This window comes from Macrotis lagotis, chromosome 4 (assembly GCF_037893015.1).
Source record: "Macrotis lagotis isolate mMagLag1 chromosome 4, bilby.v1.9.chrom.fasta, whole genome shotgun sequence".
Classification (NCBI taxonomy): Eukaryota; Metazoa; Chordata; class Mammalia; order Peramelemorphia; family Peramelidae; genus Macrotis; species Macrotis lagotis.
Window position 1 is genome coordinate 187,212,372 of NC_133661.1, and position 24,462 is coordinate 187,236,833.

At 35.8% G+C, this 24,462-nt stretch overlaps 1 protein-coding gene across 4 annotated transcripts in view; it reads right to left on the reverse strand.

Moving 5' to 3' along the window:
- Positions 1-9,588: 9,588 nt before the first annotated feature.
- The window catches only part of LOC141521955 (uncharacterized), a 28,779-nt gene continuing 13,905 nt past the window's right edge, over positions 9,589-24,462 (reverse strand). For 3 of the 4 annotated variants that reach the window (XM_074234980.1, XM_074234979.1, XM_074234978.1), the window contains 5 exons: positions 21,116-21,176; positions 19,038-19,562; positions 16,123-16,259; positions 15,292-15,463; positions 9,589-11,349 (listed from right to left, as the gene is read on the reverse strand). In XM_074234980.1, coding sequence (XP_074091081.1) covers positions 11,078-11,349; positions 15,292-15,463; positions 16,123-16,259; positions 19,038-19,562; positions 21,116-21,176 — 1,167 coding nt within the window. In that variant the 3' untranslated portion in view covers positions 9,589-11,077. Of the gene's footprint in view, positions 11,350-12,759; positions 12,882-15,291; positions 15,464-16,122; positions 16,260-19,037; positions 19,563-21,115; positions 21,177-24,462 lie in introns of all 4 variants that reach the window. The other variant, XM_074234981.1, reaches the window with a different exon arrangement.

The window sequence follows — 24,462 nt, forward strand, 5'->3', positions numbered from 1 at the left end:
CCAATATCTATTAAAAACAACTAAACATACATGAGCACAATAAAGCAAAACATATTCCCATTCTGAATATACCTTTTTTTTTTTTAGGTTTTTGCAAGGCAAATGGGGTTAAGTGGCTTGCCCAAGGCCACACAGCTAGGTAATTATCAAGTGTCTGAGACCGGAGTTGAACCCAGGTACTCCTGAATCCAGGGCCAGTGCTTTATTCACTGCGCCACTCACCCACCCACCCCCTGAATATACCTTTTAATAATTAGAGTTCTCCCATGAGATGGGCCATTCCGCTAGAGAATTTTAAGCCAAGTCCTGTTGATTGCCTGTTGAAGATGCCCTTTGGAGGGCTCCTCCTACCAGGTCCAGTGAAACCCTGGCTCCAATATTTCTGTGCAGTCTCCACAAACCAACTTAAATATTATTAGCAAATATTTAAGGTTAAAATAATGATCAAATATGGGGCAGCTAGGTGGCGTAGTGGATAAAGCACTGGCCCTGGAGTCAGGAGTACTTGGGTTCAAATCCGGTCTCAGACACTTGATAATTACCTAGCTGTGTGGCCTTGGGCAAGCCACTTAACCCCGTTTGCCTTGCAAAAAAATAATGATCAAATAAATGTTTCAAAATAAGCAGCTCCTAGAGTTGGCTCAGCTTTCCCTCTTCTAGATTAAAGCTCCATACCACACCCTCACTTTCTTATAATTTAATGAAGTCTAATTTTGTTTCCAGCTAACATCAAGAAATGAAAGAAAAGGAGGGTAGTTCCCCAAAACTCAGATTCAAAAGGGATTGAAAAGAACCCCTCCAGGACTGCTCACCAGATAGCAAGTGGGGAAAAAAAAAGTGGGAGAGCCTGGAAACAGCTTTAAGGAGAAATGGAAGCACCTGTTTGTCTGGTTAGTCTAAGTTAAAGGTCCATCATTCTCTTATCTGAAAAAGGTGTTAGAATTATGTACATTTCTGTTTCTTCTAGAACAAATTCTTTTTTTTTTTTGCAAGGCAGTGGGGTTAAGTGGCTTGCCCAAGGCCACACAGCTAGGTAATTATTAAGTGTCTGAGGTCTGATTTGAACTCAGGTATTCCTGACTCCAGGGCCAGTGCTCTATCCACTGTACCACCTAGCTGCCCCTAGAACAAATTCTTAATCTTTTGCAGGGTATAGAGAAACTCTTTAACAGTCTAATGAGTCCTGTGAACCTTAAATAAAACACACTGGATTTCAAAAAAAAAATCTATTTAAATAGTTACTAAAATTTTTTTTAAAAAGAAAATCAAGGAATAAATACCCTGTCTAGAGTTTGTGATATTTTTAAACTTTTTTAGAAAAAAGCAGACTAAGATTTTTTTTGGGGGGGGCGCAAAGTCTGCTTAACAAAATCAGGCCATTTAAACAAACTGAACATCAACCTTATGATGCATCAGAATAAATCAATCCATTTTTATAACCTTAAAAGACTACTTTTATGTAGGGCTAAAAAACCCTAACTTGGGAACACATTAAGTCGTTCAAGCTGTTCACCAGATGGTCAAATATTGAAGCTGAAGCTTAAATAATTTGACCACAAATAAGAAGAGAGGACTCACCAGACAAGAACCTAATATTGGGATCTTTGCCCCAAGCAGCCAAAATAATCTTTCTAAACATTGTTGTGATGGGAGAGGAAGGTAAGTAAACAAACTCACAAAGTAGATATTAAGCAAAAACCCAGATGACCTAAAATTACAACACAGAATAGAATCTAGATTTGCCCCTAAGACCCAGATCAAGAACTAAAACTAGAGAAATGAGTCAATTGTAGAAGATACTAACCACTATAAAGAATTTCTATAGATTTAAAAATGCTCTAAAATCTAGACAATAAGGAAAGGGGAAAGCAAAGGCTCAAAGGGAAAAAAAAAAAGAATTATCCACAAATACTTTGTGCATACTTAGAATCAATGAAGAGGTGAAAATTCAAATAAAAGACTTGGAGGAAAAAAAATGGGAGAATAATAAATAAATTAGGACAGAAAGTGTAACACCTTCCCAAGTCAAGAGCTCCTATTACCTTAAAATAAAGATTTTTCAGCTTGGCATTAGAGACCCTTCTCAATCTGGTCCCAATCTGCCTTTTTTGAAATTACTTCACAAAATTTCATTTCATGTACCTTACATCCCTTCAAAATTGGCTTCCTTGCTGGTCCCTCTGTTGGGAACTGTTGTGTATGGGAGTATTGTGAATTATCTTCACTTGGTGTCCTTGAACACCAATTCTTATCTTACTAGGTGTCATGGGAGTGTATTAGAGACTGGAAAGGTATTTAGGCACTGACGTTTTGGTGAATAAATGGAGCACTTGGAGATCTTGATGGAGTACTTGTCTCCCTTGTTATCCTTGTCTCCTGCCCCTCCAATACTCTCCTGGGGAAGATTGAGGGAGTGCAGAAGTGGGACTCAACATAAGAGTCCAGGAAAGGAACTCAACATATGGTGTCCAACAGGGACTAAACATATGGCACCCATAAAGGGACAATAAAGGTGAATTTATCTGAGTGAAGTCCAGGATAAGGACCAGCAGATACAAGCAAGGAAAAATTCCAAGTGACATCTGAAAGACTTCAGAGAAGGTAACAAGTTTACCATGGGACTGATGTTAAGGAAGTTGGTACAAGGAGGTGTGGAGGAAAGCCAAGGTAAAGAGAAAGTGTATTCACATCCATGGCCTGAAGCAGAAGAAATAAAGAATTATTATCAAGAAAAGCCTAGGATCAACCTACAGCACCTAAAGAAGAGACTTCAGCAGTACAAAAGGCCATCAAAAAAGCAAAAGTTCAGGGAGACAGTTTGATGGACCTAGGAGCTGAGTTTCAGTCATATCCTGTTATTGAGGAGCCAGATCCTTTTAATCCAGGAAACCTTAGGCGAAGACATAAGCCACTAGATATAAAAGTAGCCAGAGATTTTTAAAAAGGCAGTGGGGGGAAAACAGGCCAAGATCACCTTTTGTCCAGCTACAATTGGATACTCTTGCATACTCCATATTAACACCTAATGATTGGAAGCAGATAGAGCATGTTTGTCACCTGAGCAATCTGTTTTTTGGATGATGGAGTTTATAAAATAATGTAGACAGATAGCTTTGAGGCATGCAAAAGGTCCCAATGCCACCACATATTATGAACAATTAAGTGGCACAGGTCAATTTTTCAACAATGCAGAACAACTATATTGTGGGTTAGAGACACATGAAAGAATTGCTACCTGTGTAAAAGAATGCTTGGGGATGTATTCCAATACAAAATGATAAGAAAGAATCATTTGCACTTATTAGACAAAGAAATGACTAGGCTTTTGTAGATTTCTTTGCCTGGTTACAGGAGGCAGGAGGAAGAACTTTAGGAGCTATAGTAGGAATAGATGTTCAAAAACTTTTGTGCAGAATTTGCTATCGCACATATTATTGGAATTCCTTACAATCCACAGGGGCAAGGGGTGGTGGAAAGAATGAATAGGATGCTTAAAATGGTGTTTCAAAAACAAAAAAGGGGGAATACATGATATGCCTGCCAATAGACTGAATTATGCAACTTATGCCATAATTTTTTTAAAATTTGATTCCAATTGGCTTACTCCAGCTATGAAATTTTGGGGAATTGAACAGTACAAATGAATTAAGTGGGTATTTCAAGAGAGTCAGCATGAATACCCCATGCAAGAAAAAGTAATGTGGAAAGATAGGGAAGGAAAATGGAAAGGACCTGACCAGGGTCAGGATGTGTTTGTATTTCCACAGGAGATGGAAAAATCTAGGTTCCTGAAAGGAATGTCCACATTATCAGTGAAGGAGAGAACTAACATCATTAGGAAGAAAACTTTTTTCTAGGATTGGGAAATTTAGATTTTTGTCTTTCGAATGAAGCCTGTGCTTATAGCTAATATTTTGGTGTGTTATGTGTGTATATTTGTATTTAAACATCTATAGGACATTTTTTCTTTTTTTAGGTTTTTTTTGCAAGGCAAACGGGGTTAAGTGGCTTGCCCAAGGCCACACAGCTAGGTAATTATTAAGTGTCTGAGACCAGATTTGAACCCAGGTACTCCTGACTCCAAGGCCGTGCTTTATCTACTGCGCCACCTAGCCGACCCTCTATAGGACATTTTACATCTGCCTGGAGAGGTGAGAAAATGTTTCTATATTCTGAGATCTGGTACTGACCAGAGTATCAGTCTCAGATTGGTAAATGTGATACAAGAGAGTTGTTTCTATGTTTGTGTCTAAACTCAGTGTGTGTGTAATTCAGATCTAAAATAGTTAGGTAAAGTTAAATGTTACTCCTTTTAGTTTGGGTTTTGAATTTAATTGTTTTGAAAGGTTTTTTGTTGGTAAAAGAAAAAACTTTGTAATCTTTGTAAATTGGGGTTATAATGTATTTCAAGGAATTGGGGAATATTGGTTTTTATTGTGTATACTATTTTTGAACTTTTGTTTACAATTTATGTGGCATTCACTATCTAATAATTTTGTTTCAAAAACAAGAAGGGGGATATGTTGGGAACCATTATATATGGGAATATTGTGAATCATCTTCACCTGGTGTCCTTGAACACTGGAGTCTTACCTTACTAAGTGCCATGGGAGTGGATAGAGACTGGAAAGGTATTTAGGCATAGGTGTTTTGGTGAATATACGGAGCACTTGGAGATCTTGATGGAGTACTTGTCTCCCTTGTTATCCTTGTCTCCTGCCCCTCCAATGCTCTCCTGGGGAAGATTGAGGGAGTACAGAAGTGGGACTCAACATAAGAGTTCAGGAAAGGGACTCAACATCCCTCAATTTGTCATTCCATCCTCATCCTATCCTACACCTCTATAATTTTATACTAGCTGATCTTTCAGGAGATCCCTAGCTTTATTCAAAGTTCAGTTCATATTTTATTTCTTATAGGAAATCTTTCCTGATGTCCCTAGTATTCTCTCTCTTTACAAATTATGTTACAAATGTGGCTATTTTAGGGGCGGCTGGGTGGCACAGTGGATAGAGCACCGGCCCTGGAGTCAGGAGTACCTGGGTTCAAATCTGGCCTCAGACACTTAATAATTACCTAGCTGTGTGACCTTGGGCAAGCCACTTAACCCCATTTGCCTTGCAAAATCCTAAAAAAAAAACCAAACAAATTTGGCTATTTTATATATTCAACATAATACAGAATCAAAAGTCACTGTTTATTCTATTACAGTTGAAAACTACACTAAACTTTTGGGATACCCAGTATAAGAAGTTTGAGTGTGGAGACTGTTTTTGTTATGTTTTGCATAATATTTTTAGTATATAAAGAGTTTTTGATAAGGGGATTCTGATTAATCTGAGGAGCACCTTTTTGGGAATTTGGAGAGAGTTGCCTGAGGCACTGAAAGGTTGAATGATATGTCTAGGGTAACATAAACATTATAAACATAATATATAAACATAAATATAAACATAAACATTATAAATCACAGGTAGGCTTTGATCTTTCTGACTTTGGAGGGTAGCAAGGTTCATCATCCCTTATAGCATATATTTCTACCATATGTTATGTAAGTGTTTTATGCATAATGAGTATATAATAAATGTTTGTGAGATTGGCTTAGAGTTTTATGGCAAGGAAATATTAGGAAGACCTAAGTTCAAATCAAACCTCAAATATTTATGAGTTATCTATGACCCTGGGCAAATCACTTAACCTCCATTTGCCTTAATTTCCTCATCTGTACAATGTACAAAGTCACAGGTTGCTTTCATCTGACAGTTCTCTCTAAAGTAATTATCTATTCAATGTCATTCAAATTAAATTACCAAAAAAAAGTATTTCATTGAGATAGAAAAAAATAATAAAAGTTATTTGGAAGAACAAAAGATCAAGAATATCAAAGGAATTAATGAAAAAAAAAGGAAAAAGGCTTAGTAGTACCAGATCTTAAACTCTATTATAAGGCAGTGATTATCAAAACTATCTGGTATTAGCTAAAAATTAGAAAAGTGGATCACTGGAATAGAGTAGAGTTTGTTGCATGGGTTGACTCTTTCTTTATTTGAACACTTTAGAGACCCTTGTAGGTTTATTAATTGCCCTAATTTCAATATTGTTGTGTCTCAGGGAATTAGGGAGGCCCAAGTGAATAGAGCTATCAGAACACACACACATTTATTAAGTGGGTGTGGTTCATGGCAACCCAAAATAATATAATAGTAACATCAAAGACCACATATTATCTTAACAGGTGTGATGATAATGAGAAAGTCTGAAATACTGTGAGAATTATCAAAATATGACACAGAAACATGATATGAACACATGCTGTTGGATGAAGGATGGACCCAGACTTTCAATTTGCAAAAAATGCAGTATCAGCAATTTATAATAAGATGAGGTATGTCTGTATTCAACAAGATTACTCAATAGGAATTTTGTTATAAGAAGTTATATTTAAGGGTAAATGATAAGTATAAAAACAAAAGACAACAATAAAACTTTAAAAAAATAAATCCAAGTTGCTCTTCTACAGATAAGTAATAGACTCAAAGCACAGAATGAGACAAATTTTTGAACATGGTGAATGTAAGAATTTTTGTTATTTGACTATATGTTTCTATAATACATATAAATATATTTATAATATATAATAAAATGTCACAAAGGTTTATTTTGTTTTTTGATTTTTTTCCCCAATAAGAAGAGGAGGAAGGAGGGAGATAAAAATATATTTTTGTTAATAGAAAAATTAAATTTAAAAAGAATTGCAGGGCAGCTAGGTGGTGCAGTGGATAGAACACCAACCCTGGAGTCAGGAAGACCTGAGTCCAAATCCAGCCTCAGACACTTAATCATTACCTAGCTGTGTGACCTTGGGCAAGTCACATAACCCCATTGCCTTGTAAAAAAAAATAAAAAATAAATTTAAAAAATGCAAATTGAAGCATCAAAGAATGAAATGGAAGAAATACCAAGTGATAAGTTAAATCAGATATTAAATATATTAAAGAACATGACAAGTGAATTTAATTCAGTTTTCAAAAAAGGAAAGGAGAAACAATTAAGAAAATTATGACATTCCAAAATTAAATGAAAACAGCAAAGGCAAAGACAATAAAAATAGCTAGCATTTACATTACCTGATACATATATGATTATGTAATTATATACTTATATTTTATCCTTAAAAACAACTCAGGGGCAGCTAGGTGGCGTAGTGGATAAAGCACCAGCCCTGGAGTCAGGAGTACCTGGGTTCAAATCCGGTCTCAGACACTTAATAATTACCTAGCTGTGTGGCCTTGGGCAAGCCACTTAACCCCATTTGCCTTGCAAAAACTAAAAAAAACAAAACAAAACAAAAAACTCAGGAATGTAGGTGATATTATTATAATACCCATTTTACAGATTAGAAAACTGAGGCAGATAGGTTAAGTGACTTCCCCAAGGACACAAGTAACAGAATAGATGAAGTTGAACAAAGATCAAAAAATAATGAAAATTAATTTGAAAAATAGACCCAAAATGTAATAGAAATGGAAAAGTAGCTATTAAATAAACAGAATAAAATGACAGATTTGGAAGAAAAATCAAGAAGTTACAAACATAAGAAAAACTGGAATCCAATAAGACATCAAATAATGTTTTAAAAGTTAGAAACTATAGTTAAAGGAAAACTGCAGAATGACAGGATCAGGTATAATTCTGCAGAGAATATTGAAACATAATAATTCAGTAGATGGGGAAGGGAAATAAGAGAAAGAGAAAATAAATACTTTTTATTGGAAAAAATAAATTTCAATAAGAAAACAAAGTTTATATAAGAATACCGATGAAGAAATCTAAACTGTGGACAGGCAATGCACATAACTATGAAAATACAAAATTACAAAGGCAAAAATTCTCCAAGCATAAAAAAAATTAGATTACATTTTTGAAAATAAATTTTTGGTGATTCCTTAATTTGACAAACATCAACAAACATGAGCAATTCCAAATACCAAGAAGAAGAGAAAGAAGAATGTACATGTGAAACCCAACATGAGATTATATATTTAAAACTTAGAATTAAAGTAACAAGTAATTCAAAAAATACAAAAGAAAGTACTATTATTGAACATAAACATACAAAAGCACTGTAGAAATAGGATTACAATCCCATATCATAAAACTTGGAAACAAGATTGTATTGACTGAGAAACTTTTAAAAATCATTAAAAAAACAAAATGAATTTAATAGCAGTAATAATTAAAGAAATTCCTACAAGTTGCAGAGGAGGAATTCCAAATTACCTGAGTGATAAATGCATGATAAAAAATAATTATGTGCTTTACCTGTGATTAATTATAATTATAATTTGGGAAATGTATGGCTGGATATAGCAATATTTATATGTGGAAAATGAATGGAAAAGAAAAATCATGATTCTATAAGACAATAGAAAATATTTTAAAAGTTTGATACTATATTTAAAGGGAAAAAACTTTCCCAAATGACAAGACCAGGTATTATTCTGCAGAGAGAATACTGACACATATGAAGAATTCAGTAGATGGGGAAGAAAAAGGGAGAGAAAATAAATGCTTGTTATTTGAAAAAATAAATTTTAATAAGATAACAAAGTTTATATAAAAATGTGTCCATAATATCCATTCTTTTTTCTAAGGGGTTTTTTTTTGGATTTTTTTTTTGTAAGGCAATGGGGTTGTGACTTGCCCAAGGTCACACAGGTAAGTATTAAGCATCTGAGGCTGGACTTGAACTCAGGTCCTCCTCACTCCAGGGCCAGTTCTCTATTCACTGAATCACCAATGTTTTATATGTCCATATATAAACATAAAATATCATGTCAGAAGAGGAGACAGTGTTACTGGGCTAATTGGATCTTTGTCGGTTCTGACATGGAACAGACCTTATGGATGGGTTAGAGAATCATAAGGTAATCAATGGCACCTTTATGTACAAATGTGATTGTTTGACCATCAAAAGTTTTATGATTTTTCTGAGTTCATTTGGTATAAATTGCCCCAAAATTTTGTATCACTGTTGGCATTTATAAGGATGCCATCCACCCATGGATTTTGGTAAGATCCTAGAGAGTCAGGAGGGGTATGCTATAGGGGAGTATGGACCAGGTCATGAAGGTCTTTAAAAGCCATTGGATCTTAGAGGTGATAGGGAGCAATTAGGGCTTATTGAATAGAAGGATTTGCTTTAGAAAAACCACTTTGGCAGATAAATAGAAAATGGATTAGAATGGGAAAAGGATTAAGGCAAGATCTGAGTGAACAAAACAAAACAAACAAATAAACAAAAAAGAATTAAGGCAAGGGGAACAACCAGAAGGCTTTTGCATTAGGGCAGTTGTGAGGTGCCAAGGGCTTGTTCTAGAAAAGCAAGTGTGTGAATGAAGAAAAGGGAATGCATTAGAGATGTGAAGGTAGAAATAATAAGACTCAGAAACAAATTAGATATGTGGCTCAGTGTAAGGAATCAAGGATAACAACAAAGCTGTGAGTCTGAGTAGGACTGAGAAGAGACAGTTGTCCTCGACAGAACTAGAGAAGCTGGGGAAAGAGATCAGGAGAAAAGATGATGAGTTCTGTTTTTTTTTTTTAGGTTTTTGCAAGGCAAACGGGGTTAAGTGACTTGCCCAAGGCCACACAGCTAGGTAATTATTAAATGTCTGAGACTGGATTTGAATCCAGGTACTCCTGACTCCAAGGCCAATGCTTTATCCACTACGCCACCTAGCCACCCCGATAAGTTCTGTTTTATACATATTGAGTTTGAGATGTCCATAGAACATCTAATTTGACATATCCAAGAGGTAACTGATAAGGGAAAAATAGAAGTGGGACAAGTACAGACCATTAGTGTATGTGAATTCAATGAATGTCCAGCAAAGGAGGCTGAGAAGGATCTGTCACATTGCAGGAGAACCAGGAAAGGATATCATGAAAGCCTCAAGAAGAGAGAATATTCAGGAGAAAAGGGTGATCAACAATGTCAAAAACTAAAGAATTCAAGACAGATAAAAGACAGATTCAAGACAAGAGATGATCATCAAGTTTTTCCAATTAAAAAATCATTGGTAACTTTTGAAGTTGATACAGGAAGAATAAAAGATAACTCCTAGGTTTTAAAGCTGGGTGACTGGAAGAATGGTGCTGTACTCCATAAAAATTGTGGATGTGGTAGGTTAATGGGGGAAAAAATGAATTCTCTTTTGGACTTGTAGAATTTGAGATGCCTAAAGAACATCTCAGGAGGCAACTGATATGGGACTAGAGTTCCAAAAAGTAATTAGGACTGGCTATGTAGATCTAAAAGTTATTTATATAGAGTTAATAATTCAACCTTTTGAAATTTATGAGTTTACTAAGAATGAACAAATTTTGTAATATATGAGCTTACTAAGTAAGGACAAAAAGGGAAGAGGGTCAGGAGAGCTTTGGAGGACAACTCCATTGAGGGAGAAGAAAATAGATGATAAGCTATCAAGGGAGGGGCAGCTAGATGGCACAGTGGATAAAGCATTGACCCTGGAGTAATGAGGATCTGAGTTCAAATCTGTCCTCAAACATTTAATAATTGCCTAGCTGTGTGATCTTAATCTCATTGCCTTAAATCAATTAAAAAAACAGTATAAAAGATTTAGTTACCAAGGGAGGCTCAGAAAGTATAATCTGATCTGACAAATAAGAGAAGAACCAAAGAGACAAATAACATGAAAGCTGGGAGAGTAGGGACTATCTAGGAAAAGATGGAGGGGGATTTTGAAATACATCAAAAGTTACTAAGAAGTCAGGTAAGATAAGATCTGAGAAAGTACCATTGTAACAGCTCAATATATTTTAGATTGCTTTGGCTTGTAATTATGTCAAACTTGTATTGTTCTAGAAAGCAACATAGTTTGGACCAGCACTGTAACAGACAGAACAAATGAAAATTGCCAGATATGTAGTCTTAAGCACTACAACTTCTGTTTTCCTGTTCTGATTTATACTCACTTGAAGTCACAGCTACCCTGAAGTAGCTGTTTTGGAGATTATATCACTCAAAGGGCCTAGAGAAAACCATACCAGATCAACTGAATGTGATTAAATACTCAGGGTATGAGTGGTCATCAAAAAAAGTTACAAATATTTTTGGCATACCTACTGAGTCAACCAAGCTATCATATCTTCCTCCTCCTGGCTTTTCTGGAGGTAATGCTATTGATGAATCACCTTTAGTGTACTCTCCAGTAAGCACACGGAACTGGAACATAAGCTTACATCCTTGGTAGCCTTTTCCACAATATTGGGAGGACAGAGAAGCATCCACTGCAAAGTAGATCCCTTGGCCATACATTCCATCTATAAAAATAAGGACTTGTTACTAAGTTTTGTATATATAACAATGTAGAAGCTAAAAATCCCTTGGGATAGGATAATTCAGGATATTGTAGGAGTAATGGCCTAACTCCTACTCCAATGTGATCTAGGATAGTTTTTTCCTTAAAAGGTATTGGGAGGGCTGAGCCTTGAGTGCTCAGCCTACTAAAGGTAGGGGAGTGGAGAGAGACTTCTGAGGTCTGTCCTCTGTACCTGGAACAGGACTCTGGGGCCCTGACCACATTTGGATCCTGATCACAGTCTAGGCCCCCCATAGAACAGCCCCCCCCCCCGCCCACCTCAGCCCTGTGACAGAAGGGTGCACTTGTGGTCATTCATAGACCAGGAGGGAAGACAGAGCCTCACACACTGAGTTCCTTTGGGGGGGGGGGTGTCCCTATAATCCTCAAAAGCTCAGGAAGCACCCTAAAAACAGGCATGAGCTTGGGAAATGAGTAAACAGAGGAAAAAAGAGAAACCCCATTGAGAAATACATTGTCTATGATCCAAGAAGAATCAAAATACTCAATCTAAAGAAGAGGAAACACAAGCTTCTGCATCTAAAGACTCCAAGAAAAACAGAAATTGGGCTCAGGCTATGACAGAGCTCAAAAAAGATTTTTGAAAATCAAGTAAGGGAGTTAGAAGAAAAACTGGGAAAAGAAGTGAGAGAGATGCAGGAAAAACATGAAAAAGAAGTCAACAGCTTAGTCAAGGAGATCCAAAAAAATGCTGAAGAAAATAACATGTTAACAACCAGCATAGGTCAAATGGATAAAACATTTCAAAAAGTTATTAAGTGGGGTGACTAGATTGCACAGTGGATAGTGCACCAGCCCTGGAGTCAGGAGTTTCTGAGTTCAAATCTGGCCTCAGACACTTAATAATTACCTAGCCGTGTGGCCTTGGGCAAGCCACTTAACCCCATTGCCTTGCAAAAAAAAAAACTAAAAAAAAGTTATTGAGGAGAAGAATGCTTTAAAAAGCAGAATTGGCCAGATGGAAAAAGAGATAAGAAAGCTCTCTGAGGAAAACAAATCCTTCAGATCTAGAATGAAGCTAAAGGAAGCTGTTGACTTTACGAGAAGTCAAGACACAATACTTCAAAACCAAAAGAATGAAAAATTAGAAGAAAATGTGAAACATCTCATTAAAAAAACAACTGATTTGGAAAACAGATTCAGGAAAGATTATTTATTTATTTATTTGGGTTTTTTAGATTTTTCAAGGCAATGGGGTTAAGTGGCTTGCCCAAGGCTACATGGCTAGGTAATTATTAAGTGTCTGAAGTTGGATTTGAACCCAGGTACTCCTGACTCCAAGGCCGGTGCTCTATCTACTGTGCCACCTAGCCACCCCCCAGGAAAGATAACCTAAAAATTATTGGGATACCTGAAAGTCATTATCAGGAAAAGAGCCTTGACATCATTTTTAAAGAATTCCTACAGGAAAATTGCCCAGACATCCTAGAAGCAGAGGGCAAAATAGGAATTGAGAGAATCCACTGATCTCCCCTGGAAAGAGATCCAAAAAATATTATATTATATTATATTATATTATATTATATTATATTATATTATATTATATTATATTATATTATATTATATTATATTATATTATATCATATCATATCATATCATATTATATTATATCATATCATATCATATCATATCATATTATATTATATTATATTATATTATATTATAGGAATATTTTAGCCAGAAATATTATAGCCAAGTTCCAGAACTCCTAAGTCAAAGAGAAAATATTACAAGCAACCAGAAGGACACAATTTAAATATCATGGAGCTGCAATTGGGATCACACAGTACTTAGCATCAACTACATTAAGGGCTCATAGGGCTTGGAATATAATATTTCAGAAGACAAAAGAGCTTGGAATACAACTGAGAATCAACTACCCAGCAAAACTGAAGGTCTTTTTCCAGGAAAAAAGATGGACTTTTAATGAACCAGAAGAATTTCAAATGTTCCTGTTAAAATAGCCAGAGCTGAACAGAAAATGTGATCTTCAAATACAGGACTCAGGTGAAGCATAGAGAGTGGAGGAGAAGGGTAAAATATGAGAGATTTAATGATGATGAACTGCATGTATTCCTGCATAGAAGAATGATACTGATAATACTCAGAAACTTCTCATTTAATAGAGCAGGTAGAAGGAGCTTTTATAGATGAAGCACAGGAGAGAGCTGAATTTGAAGATATAATATATTGTAAAAATGGAGTTAATGGCTAAAAGGGAAATGTAATGGGAGTAAGAGAAAGGAGAGGTGGAATAAGCTAAGATATTTTATATAATAAGATTTTTTAATTACAATGAACTATTTCAATGATATGAAAGGGGGGAAGGCAAGGGGGGATGAGGCAACCTTCACTCTCATCAGAGATGGCTCGGAGAGGAAACAGCATATATACTCAATGGGGTATGACATCTAGAGTAAGAAGGAGAGAAGCGGGACAGGGAGAGGGAGAGGATGTGAGTGATGGAGGAGAGGGTGGACTGTGGGGGAGAGTAGTCAGATATAACACATTTTCCTTTTTACTTCTAGCAAGGGGCTGGGATTGGATGGCCTGTCTGGGACCACAGGGCCTGGTGGTTGCTGGGCCTTAAGGGTGGTATGTGGATTTGGGGCCTCTTGGCTCCAGGGCCAGTGATCAGTCTACTGTGCCACTCAGCTACCCTACAGCATATTTAAGAAGAGGGACAGAGTGAAAGGTGAAAGAAAATATAGTGTATGGTAGCGGGGAAGTACAAATGGAGGGAGTTGTGATCAACAATGGCAACAGTGGAAAAATGTGGAAGTAGCTTTTGTGATGGACTTATCATAAAGAATGTGATCCACCAGCAACAGAGCTAGTGGTGTTGGGACACAGACTGAAGTATATTTATTGTTATTATTATTATTATTATTAGTAGTAGTAGTAGTAGTAGTATTAGTATTAGTATTATTATTTATTTTGGTTTTTGGGGAACACTGGGGTTGGGGTGACTTGCCCAGGGTCATACAGCTGAGTGATTGTTGGGTATCTGGGGCCGGATTTGAACTCGTGTGCTCCTGGCTCCAGGGCCGGTGCTCTGTCCACTGTGCCACCTAGCTGCCCCTATTATTATTTTTTTATTTAAATTTTAATTATTTTCTCTTAACTTCATTGATCATGAGGGTCTGTCTATATTTTTGGGGGAGGGGGTATTATATTTACTCTTAAATAGGAATATTTTAGTAATGTATAAAAACATCATTTGTACAAAAATAAAAATAAATAAAAAACAAAAAAAGAGAGAGATAATTTAAGAATAATTGGACCAACTAAAAGTCATGATCAAAAAAAGGTACTGGGAAGGGTGGCTAGGTGGTGCAGTGGATAGAGCACCAGCCCTGGAGTCAGGAGTACCTGAGTTCAAATCTGGCCTCAGACACTTAATAACTACCTAACTGTGTGTCCTTGGGCCCGTAACCCCATTGCTTTGCAAAAACCTAAAAAAAAACCCAAACAAACATAAAAGGTATTGGGATCGTTCTCAAGACTTGCTTGGCACAGGGAATTAAGGACTCAAACTATTGAAATTACTTTCTGGCTGCTGATAGAGCAAACATGAAGATCTTTTGGAGATCTGATGGTTGGCTGGTGGATGACAATGGGCAACTCAGGCAAGGGAGACTTGCCTAGCTTAATCAACTAGAGGGATCCTCAAAATCTTTCCTCATTAAATAGCCTTCTTTAGCCATGGCTAAATAAATCTCCTTTGAATGACCAACAAGTATTTCATTTAGTTTCATTATCGAACCTAAACTACCAGGGGACAGGTGTGGTCACACCAAACCAGAATGCAGAAAAATAAGCCTGAATTTCAATCATTTTAGTAGCATTAAACTCTACCCTCTCTCGGTTGTGGCCTACTCACTTTTCCTACAGGTGCTTTTTAGTCCATTTTCAATGATGGATGAGCAGTTCTGTCTTGGTGTTCCATGAAAGAGGAACTGCTCATTCTGCACTCCTGGAGGATTCTTTTTCTCCATCCAGTTCCTTTTGTATATATAAGAGGTCCAGAGGTATGGGTTTTGGATCCTTTTTATCTAAATAATGAAATCAAAGAGAGAGCCTGGTTATCATTCAAATGAAATTAATATATTTTCTAGGAATATTTTGTTTTCATAACACCCATATTTCCAAATGATATTTAAATGAATGAACAAGTAACTCCCAACTCCATAGCTATTTTTAGAGCTAGGAAGATTTAGACTTCCTCCTTCAATAGTTAAGTCCTTTGAACCTTGTGAAATTAGAGATAGAGAATAGGAGGTTAGATTTCTAATTTTTGATTATTTCACACATCAATCTGATGTGGTGGAAACAGCTGGCATGGAATTAGGAGGCAAAAGACCTAGATTCAAGATCTGTTTCTATCAGTTATGTATTACTGAGCAAGTTGCTTCCTCTTTCAGGACCTTAGTTTCCCCATTTATAAAATAAAGTATATGAATTAGATGATGTCTAAGACCTCTTCCAGTTCCTCAATAAACCCAGTACAGTATAAACTCAAAACCTACTTAGGAGAAAGAAAGTAATTGAGAGAAGAGAGATAATAATAATAAATGTAAAAGAGACAATAATGAATGTAGGGATAATTATCTCTATAATATGTCTATAAGATTATAATAATGTTTTGTTCAGCAGTGTTTTTCTATATGCTGAATTAATGAGCATAAACACCTTTTCATTAAACATAATTCACCTTAAGGATGGTGCTGTTGTTCATGGAGCACTTGAACTTCTTGGCTACTCTTTCATACTCCATCAGATTTGGTGAGAGTTCCACAGTCTTCACTGGGTCATCATTCATTGGTTCCCACTGTTGAGGGATACTCATCTCTATTACAAAAAGTTGGAAGTATCTTTAGAATCTTAAATGAAATCTGTGAGCTTTTCTATTTCTTTTATTAGGAAACTTTATTTTTTTCTTTTCTAATACATTTTTGTTCTATTTTGTACTGTAGCTATTTGTATATGTAACAAGTCTAATCTTGGTCATACCCACCAGGAGACAGAGAGAAAGAGAGAGAGAGTTGGGTAAAGGAGTTAATTATCCAAATTCCCAGTTCTACCTAGTGAAATTAGAGATTGAAATGGGAGATTAGATTTTACTCTGTCCTTTATTCTAACTTGATTTTTTTTCACACATGAATCTGGTATAGTGGAAACAGCACATTGGCCTGGGAGGCAGACAATGACTGCCATCTTAAGGTTGAAGGGTTAAGATGAGGAAAAAGGAATCCATTACAAGCATGAAGATACAAAAGTGGTAGCCCTTATCAGACCCCAGAGAGGACCCATTAGGACAAACCACAAGGAGAAGCTATTTCAAGCAGTCAGGGACTGAATTAGAATGAATGGTGATCCTGCAGGGTGATCCTGTGATGATAAGGAAGAAACCTGAACTTCTGTTCAAGTATGAACCAGAAAGAATGACTGGTGCATCCTTTTCTTTCTTCTCTTTCCCACTATTCAGGAGGGGTGCCAAATGTATGGTGAGTTATTTACTCATTTTATCCTTGCCAGGCTATTTGAAAGACTGGAGAAACAAGAAACAAAGGAAGAGACTCAGGAAACTTTTGTCTTTCTCTCAAATGCTCCCTTTTATTTCTAAACTGTGAAAACGTGATTATAAGAAATCCCCAGTAAACCAATAAACACTGAAATTGTTTGTTGTATTTAATTTAATATTCAGATAAAGTTCAAACTGAAAAAAACACTTCCTTTTACTAGATCTGGTTTAATTGAGCCAAATTGAGACTGGAACTAAGAAGGAAGACAAGAAGAGGGATTGGTATTAGACTTTCACAAACCATTACAGATGAGGAACTCAGGCAAAGAGGGTAAAGTGACAAAGCTCAGGGTCATACAACTAGGAAGTATCAGAGGTCAGATTTGAAGTCAGGAAGGAGAGTTTTCTGACTTCACTCATGGCTCTCTATCCACTGTACCATCTAGCTGCCCAAATCCAAGATCAAACTACTGTAAAATTGTTGCTGTTTATGTTGTTATTATTGGGGGTATTTTTTTGGCAACAAGACAGAAACAATGTATAGCTGAGAAATAAAAGTTACTATTTCAGAGAATGACTGAAGGCCTTCCTATCATAGTTCAAAAACCACTAATATTTGAGAAAAATAGAGAGCATCAGTTGCTCAGGTGCTTTAGACTAGCACAACCAGAGTAACCTAACCACATTATTGGTGTCTAAACTTAACTTGTTCACCACTGCCCCTTGGCATATATGGATGGGCATAGGTTACACTTCCCTACTTGAATATTAAGTGTATTTCCCCCAACACCTAGTGCTGTTTTCCTAAATAAATGATGTGCCTAATAAATATTTGTTGAAATAAATATTGAGAATTTTCTAGAAATGGTCAGCTGCCATTTTGTCCAAGGATATAAGAAGAAAAGTTTTTATTATTGGAACTACACAGTCCTATATTCAAAAAAGCACACTTGCCTTCAAGATATTTATATGCTTTTCTTTATTCCTTAGATGAGTTTTATTTCCTTCTGAATTTGGGAAGTAGTCTGTTATCTGGCAAAGGCCCTTTATAGCCCTATAAATAGTAAGCACTTAGTAAATGTTGAATTGAGTGACAATATTAATTTCTGAACTCTTAATAACTTAAAGATTAGAGTATTCTTTGTTTTTGTGGAGCAATGAGGTTAAGTGACTTGCCCAAGGTCACACAGCTAGTAAGTATCAAGTGTCTCAGTCCAGAATTAAACTCAGGCTCTCCTGACTTCAGCACCAGTGCTTTATTCACTGCAACACCCAGCTGTCCCTAGAATATTCTTTTAAATGATCCTTTTTTCAATCAATTAACTGATTATTGGGAAAGAGGAAGTAAAAGTCACATTAGACACATTTGTTCAGAGTTCTGATAAAAAAAAAATTAAGTGGGACAAAAAAGATAAAATTATTAATACCTACCTTCCTGTCTGTTAGGAATTAGCACATTACAAATGTAGAAATCTATGGTATTGGGGGCAGCTAGGTGTCTCAGTGGATAGAGTACCAGCCCTGGAGTCAGGAGTACCTGAGTTCAAATCCAGCCTTAGACACTTAATAATTACCTAACTGTGTGGCCTTGGGCAAGCCACTTAACCGCATTGCCTTGCAAAAAACTAAAAAAAAAAATCTATGGTATTATCAGTTACAGTTTTGCTTAATGTTTCGGAAAATGTCCTGGGGGTGGTGTTATTTAGGTGTTTTAGGGAAAGTGTTCAGATACAATGTATTAGCAAAAATAAAATAAAGGGATTAGAAGGATTGGATAAAGTGCCTTTTGGATTTTCAGTGGACTTTTATTTATGTTTCGGCTAGTATAAGCATTTGGGAAATTGACTTGCTAGAGCACCCCAGAAAAAAAACAGTGCAGGACAAGGTAACAACCACCAACTCAAATTTCCAATTTGTGGAGTTCCATAATATTGTCCAGAATCATACTAACAACTATGTCAATGATCACTTCTCTCACTCCTATTTAAGAGGAATTTATTGAGGAATTTATGCATCTGGGAAGGAATGAGAGCTTTTAAAAAGGGACACAGTCAAGAAAACCCTGATTAAGTAAGAAATGAAAATTAAAGGCAGGGAGAACTTACCCCATATGCAGATTTCTCTCTTTATTTGAAAGACTATCTGGGTGTCTGGCACCAAACCTTCCCTCTTCTTCAGGTTGACCTGGGCTCTTCTAGAATCTAGGATAATTTCAACATTTTCCTCTTCCTTCCTATATGCTGTTTCCAGTTTTAGGTTTGTACTTTTGTCAAAAGGCAAAAGAACTGTGCTCCCAATGTTATACTGCCATTGAACCACTGATTTCAGGGCTTCAGCTGCTATATCTGAGTTCTGAGCTTGGATGAGAGTTTGGACAACAGTGGCAGCTTTCTTCACATCTTCCTGAAAGCCCTGGATTTTTAAGAGATTCCCATGATGATGTAGATTGAGAGGGAAATAGTATCCCTGATCCAAGACCTCTCGAAGACAGTCTTCACTGAAAGTGATTATTTTATCACCGTTCAATGTTTCACTGTAAAATCCATTCATAAAGTCTTCCAAAACTTCCTGAAATTTGGCTAAACTCACCTCCCTACCCAATACTTGAACTAGTCCTAGTGGAGAGTCACCTGAGAACAGAGAGAAGAGATTTATAATAAGTTAAATACCATAAAATCTTGAAAAGAAAATAAAACCTGACCCATTCTAACCCCATGTTCCCTATGAAGAGGCTAGAATAATGGGATATATAAGGAAAGGTTAAAAGAATTGAAATTACTTAGTCTGAAAAAGGCTGAATAATTGCATTCAGTTTTTGAAAGATTAGCTTAGAAAATATATGTCTATAGAAATATATGTACATATACATATATTTCTATAGAAAAAGGCAATAACAATTTTCTAATTTAACTGATAGGGAAAATGAATGGTATTTGAACTTTAGCATATTTAATCAATGGTAATAAAAAGATGAGGTTTAATTTAGAGGAAACTATTACTTCCTTTTTCACCAATTTCACTAACTGAATTAGTGTATAGTCAGTCATCAAAGGAGAGTTAAAAGATTAGATTTTAGATTGAATTCTCTCTCTCTCTCTCTCTCTCTCTCTCTCTCTCTCTCTCTCTCTCTCTCTCTCTCCTATTCTTATAATGACTTTCTAGAAGTATCCATGGACATTGCTTAATACTGTTAATAGCAACCTACTTGACTTGTACACCCAAGACAAAATGACTTGTGGAAGTACCAGATTTTACTATAGAAAAAAAACCAAATATCAAATGAGTATATGGAGAACTGTGGATGGATGACAATGTTCAGTATTATTTTTTTAATTTTAAGATAGACAAGATAGAATTTCCACTTATTACATACAGAAATTTTTATATACAGAACTACTATATGCATGAATTTCCATATACTCATGGAACCTTAGGAATAGACTGAGGAGGGAGTAGTTGAACTATATAACATTTAAGATCTTTTACAAATTTGATCTATGGTGATAAAAACATGAAGTTTAATTTAGGGGAAACTATTACTTTGAAGCTCTCTTTTCACCAATTTCACTGGCTAAATTAGTGTATCATCAGTCATCAGAGATTTAATTAGAGGCAGTTGGTGAAAAAGAAGACATAGTACAGGACTTGGAGTCAGGAAAATCAGAAATCAAATCCAGCTTCAAATATTAACTAGATTATGACCCTGTGCAACTCAATTAATCTCAGTTTGTTTCAGCTTCCCAGCCTGTAAACTGGGGACAACAGCACTTAGCTGGCACTTTATGGAATGAATCAAATGAAGTAATATTTACAAAAGCTCTTAGTCCATTGTCAGAACTACATAAAGGCCTCTTCCCTAACTGATAGTTATATCTGAGGCAACCAATAACAGTGATCCTCCTCCCTTTCTTCTCCCCTTTCTCCTTCTACATATTGGTCCCCTCTACAGATTCAGAAAAGAAGTGAACCTTTGCTCTGACAATGCTGAGCAATCATAGACTGCTGCTTAGTGGCTCTCCTGCCATTTTGTGAATAACTGAGAAGAGGATACTTCTCTCTGGAGTATGAATATCTCTAAATGGGTTAATGCCCCCAAATTCCCATGCATCTGGAAATGAAAGAAAAATAATTCAGCTATTTAATAGGGATCCCAGGGAACAGAACAACATCTCTTCCCCCTTACCAAGAGCAAAATGTTCTTTTCTGTGTCTCCTGAGAAGCTTCATCAGCTCATGGACAAATGTCTAACAGAAAGAAAGAATAAGAAATCTACTAAATATATCAGCAACACAGGACATTCCCCAGAAGACTGAAAGACATTTTTTTTAGTTTTGGGTTTTTTTTTGGAAGGCAATGGGCTAAGTGGCTTGTCCAAGGCCACACAGCTAGGTAATTATTAAGTATCTGAGGCCAGATTGAACTCAGGTACTCCTGACTCCAGGGCTGGTGCTCTATCCACTGTGCAATTTAGCTGCCCCTGAAAAGATATTTCTTTTGACTTCTCTAAGGGATCCTAAGTTTCAGACACTTATAAACTTCCATTTCATTTTTTTTGTTTGTTTTTGTTTTTGTTTTTTTTTTTTCAGGTTTTTGCAAGGCAAATGGGGTTAAGTGTCTTGCCCAAGGCCACACAGCTAGGTAATTAAGTGTCTGAGACCAGACTTGAACCCAGTTACTCCTGACTCCAAGGCCGGTGCTTTATCCACTACTCCACCTAGCTGCCCCCTCACTATGCCACCTAGTCGCCCCCCCTTCCATTTCATTTTTAAAAATATATTTTCTAATCTAATAAACAAAAAAGAATGGACTTAAAGATGAAGAAATCAAGGGAAAAAGTTGAAGCAAACACTGACATTTGATCAATGATGAAGTCCAGTTAGTTTAGGACCTTCCTCCCAGAGGGAAGATGAGGAACAGGGACACAAAATTACTGATTAAATTGTTAATGAACCCATTCAATCCTTAAGTGCTGCTAATCCCTATTTGGTAATAATTGTATGTTTAGAGGTAACTAGGTTCTACTTACCCCAGATTAGATTATTTGTAGAGTTCTGCTTCTCTAATCTATCTAGCATTTTAAAAACATCATTCCATCCTAACTACCATGACATTCAAAATCAGCCTGCACAGTTTTATAGAAGGGTTGGTGGCTCCAGGTTATTTCACTTTTTTTTTCTTTTTGGAACCAGAACCAGAACCTGTAGCCAGGGCATCATTGACTCAATTGATTTATATATTGTCAATTGTCATGGCCAATAAATTGGCTAATAAACTGTCAATTATCATGGTCAAAAATATTTACTTGAAATGCATTTGGAGAAACACTAGAATTATTTCCCAGTAAGTTCAAGGGCAAGGCAAAGGTATGCAGTGTTTCCTCCATTATTTGTTATAGAGCTATAAATGGTAGCTATAACAATTAAAAAGTAAAATCAAGGGAATCAACAGATAAAGAAGTAAAATTTTTTATGGTAGCAAAAGGATATGATTGTCTAAAGAACTTCAGTAATTCAAATTCTAAAAATTATTTGAAAAAATAGTTTTAATAAAGTAGCAGGATTTAAAATATACTAACAATAAATCTCATTGCTAATCAGTTGACAATGAGACTGTCATCATGCCTTGAAATTCTGGACTAGTCTGATAAAATCAATAAATGACATCTAAGTATGCAAAGAATTAGTATGTAGAAGATAGATGCCAATCAGTGTTTACTAAAAAGATAAAAATAAATGGACCAAAAATGTCACAAAAGAAGATAGTGGTTAGATATCAGGAACAATATTTTTATACTTACCACATTTCAGATTAATATAGAACACAAGGGGGGAGCCCTAATGAACCTCATGAAGTGAGAAAGTGATAGATATAAATCTATGCATAAAAATTATACTCAAATGATGGGAAAATTGATTCCAAGCACAAATGAGAAAAGTTCTAGGGGAAAAAAAAGAGGATTGTAAAAGTCAAAGAGAACTAAAATGGATCAGTGAGGGTTTTTTCACAGTATGTCATCAAGAAGGGCAAGAACTTAAAATCCAGGATATTTTGGCATAATATAGGACTTAAGGGCAGCTAGGTGGTGCAGTAGATAAGAACAAAGGCCCTGGAGTCAGGAGTACCTGAGTTCAAATCTGGCCTCAGACACTTAATAATTACCTAGCTGTGTGGCCTTGGGCAAGCCACTTAACCCCATTTGCCTTGCAAAATCCTAAAAAAACCAACCAAACAAACAAACATAATATAGGACTTGATCAGAGAAGCAAGTGAACTTTAGGATTTATTGAGTCTAACTTTATTCTCAATATTTCAATATTTAAAGTTATTAAACATCAATATTTTTATAATATTTATTTTTAATCAGTCATATCTGACTTTAATGTGCTTCCCCTTATTGTCTTTTGCAGATGCTGTATTTTTTAGAAATTGAAGATTTGTGGCAACCCTGCAAGATTAATGGCACCAATTTTCCAAAAGCATGTGTTCACATCACATTAATGTGTCACATTTTGCTAATTCTCACAAATTCTCACATTTTCATCATCATCATCATCATCATCATCATCATTATTATTATATCAAATATTGTGATCTGGTATTGATATTACTATTGCTTTAGGATGCCACAACCATACCTATCCAAGATGGGCAAACATAACCAATAAATATTTATATGTTCTGACTATTCCATTGATTGCTCCCTGTCATTTTCCCTCTCCTTGGATCTCCCTATTCCTTGAGACACAACAATATTGAAATCAGGTCAATTAATAACCCTACAATGGCCTCTAAGTGTTCAAGGGAAAGGAAGAGTTAATCAGTGTGACAAATTTCATTATTATCTTATTTTAAGAAATGAACATAGCCACTACAACCTTTAGCAATACTACCCTGATCAGTCAGCAGCCATCAGGATCAAGATAAGATCCTCTAATAGGAAAAAGATTATAAATCACTACAGGCCCAGGTGACAGTTAACATTTTTAGGCAATAAAATATTTTTAAATTAAGGTATGTATATTTTTTAGACATTATATTATTGCACATTTAATGGACTAGAATGCAGTATAAACATAATATTTATGTAAACAAGGAAACTAAAAATTTCATGAAACTTGCTTTACTGGGGTATTTACCTTATTATAGTGCTCTGGAATCAAACCTGCAATATTTCTGAGACATGTTAGTATATGTATACATTTTATTAGATTATAAACTCCTTGAGCTGAAAAAGACCAAATTTGAATTTCCTCCATTGTTCAGCACAGTGTTATATGCACTATGTACTTAATAAATTTTTAATGAATGAATGAGTAAACTCCCAAAAGAGCTTAAACAAACCAAGGTATCTACTTTAAAGACCCCTAAGAATGTTAGAGGAATTTTTTTTCTAGTCTTAGAATAAGGGGAACAAAAAAAAAAGATTCCTCAAATCCCCTTTCAGTTCTGTAATTTTATCAAGAATTGATGATTCTGGTGGAGCCAAGATGGTGACAAGAGAGCAACGTCTCTTAGAAGCTCTCTCATAAA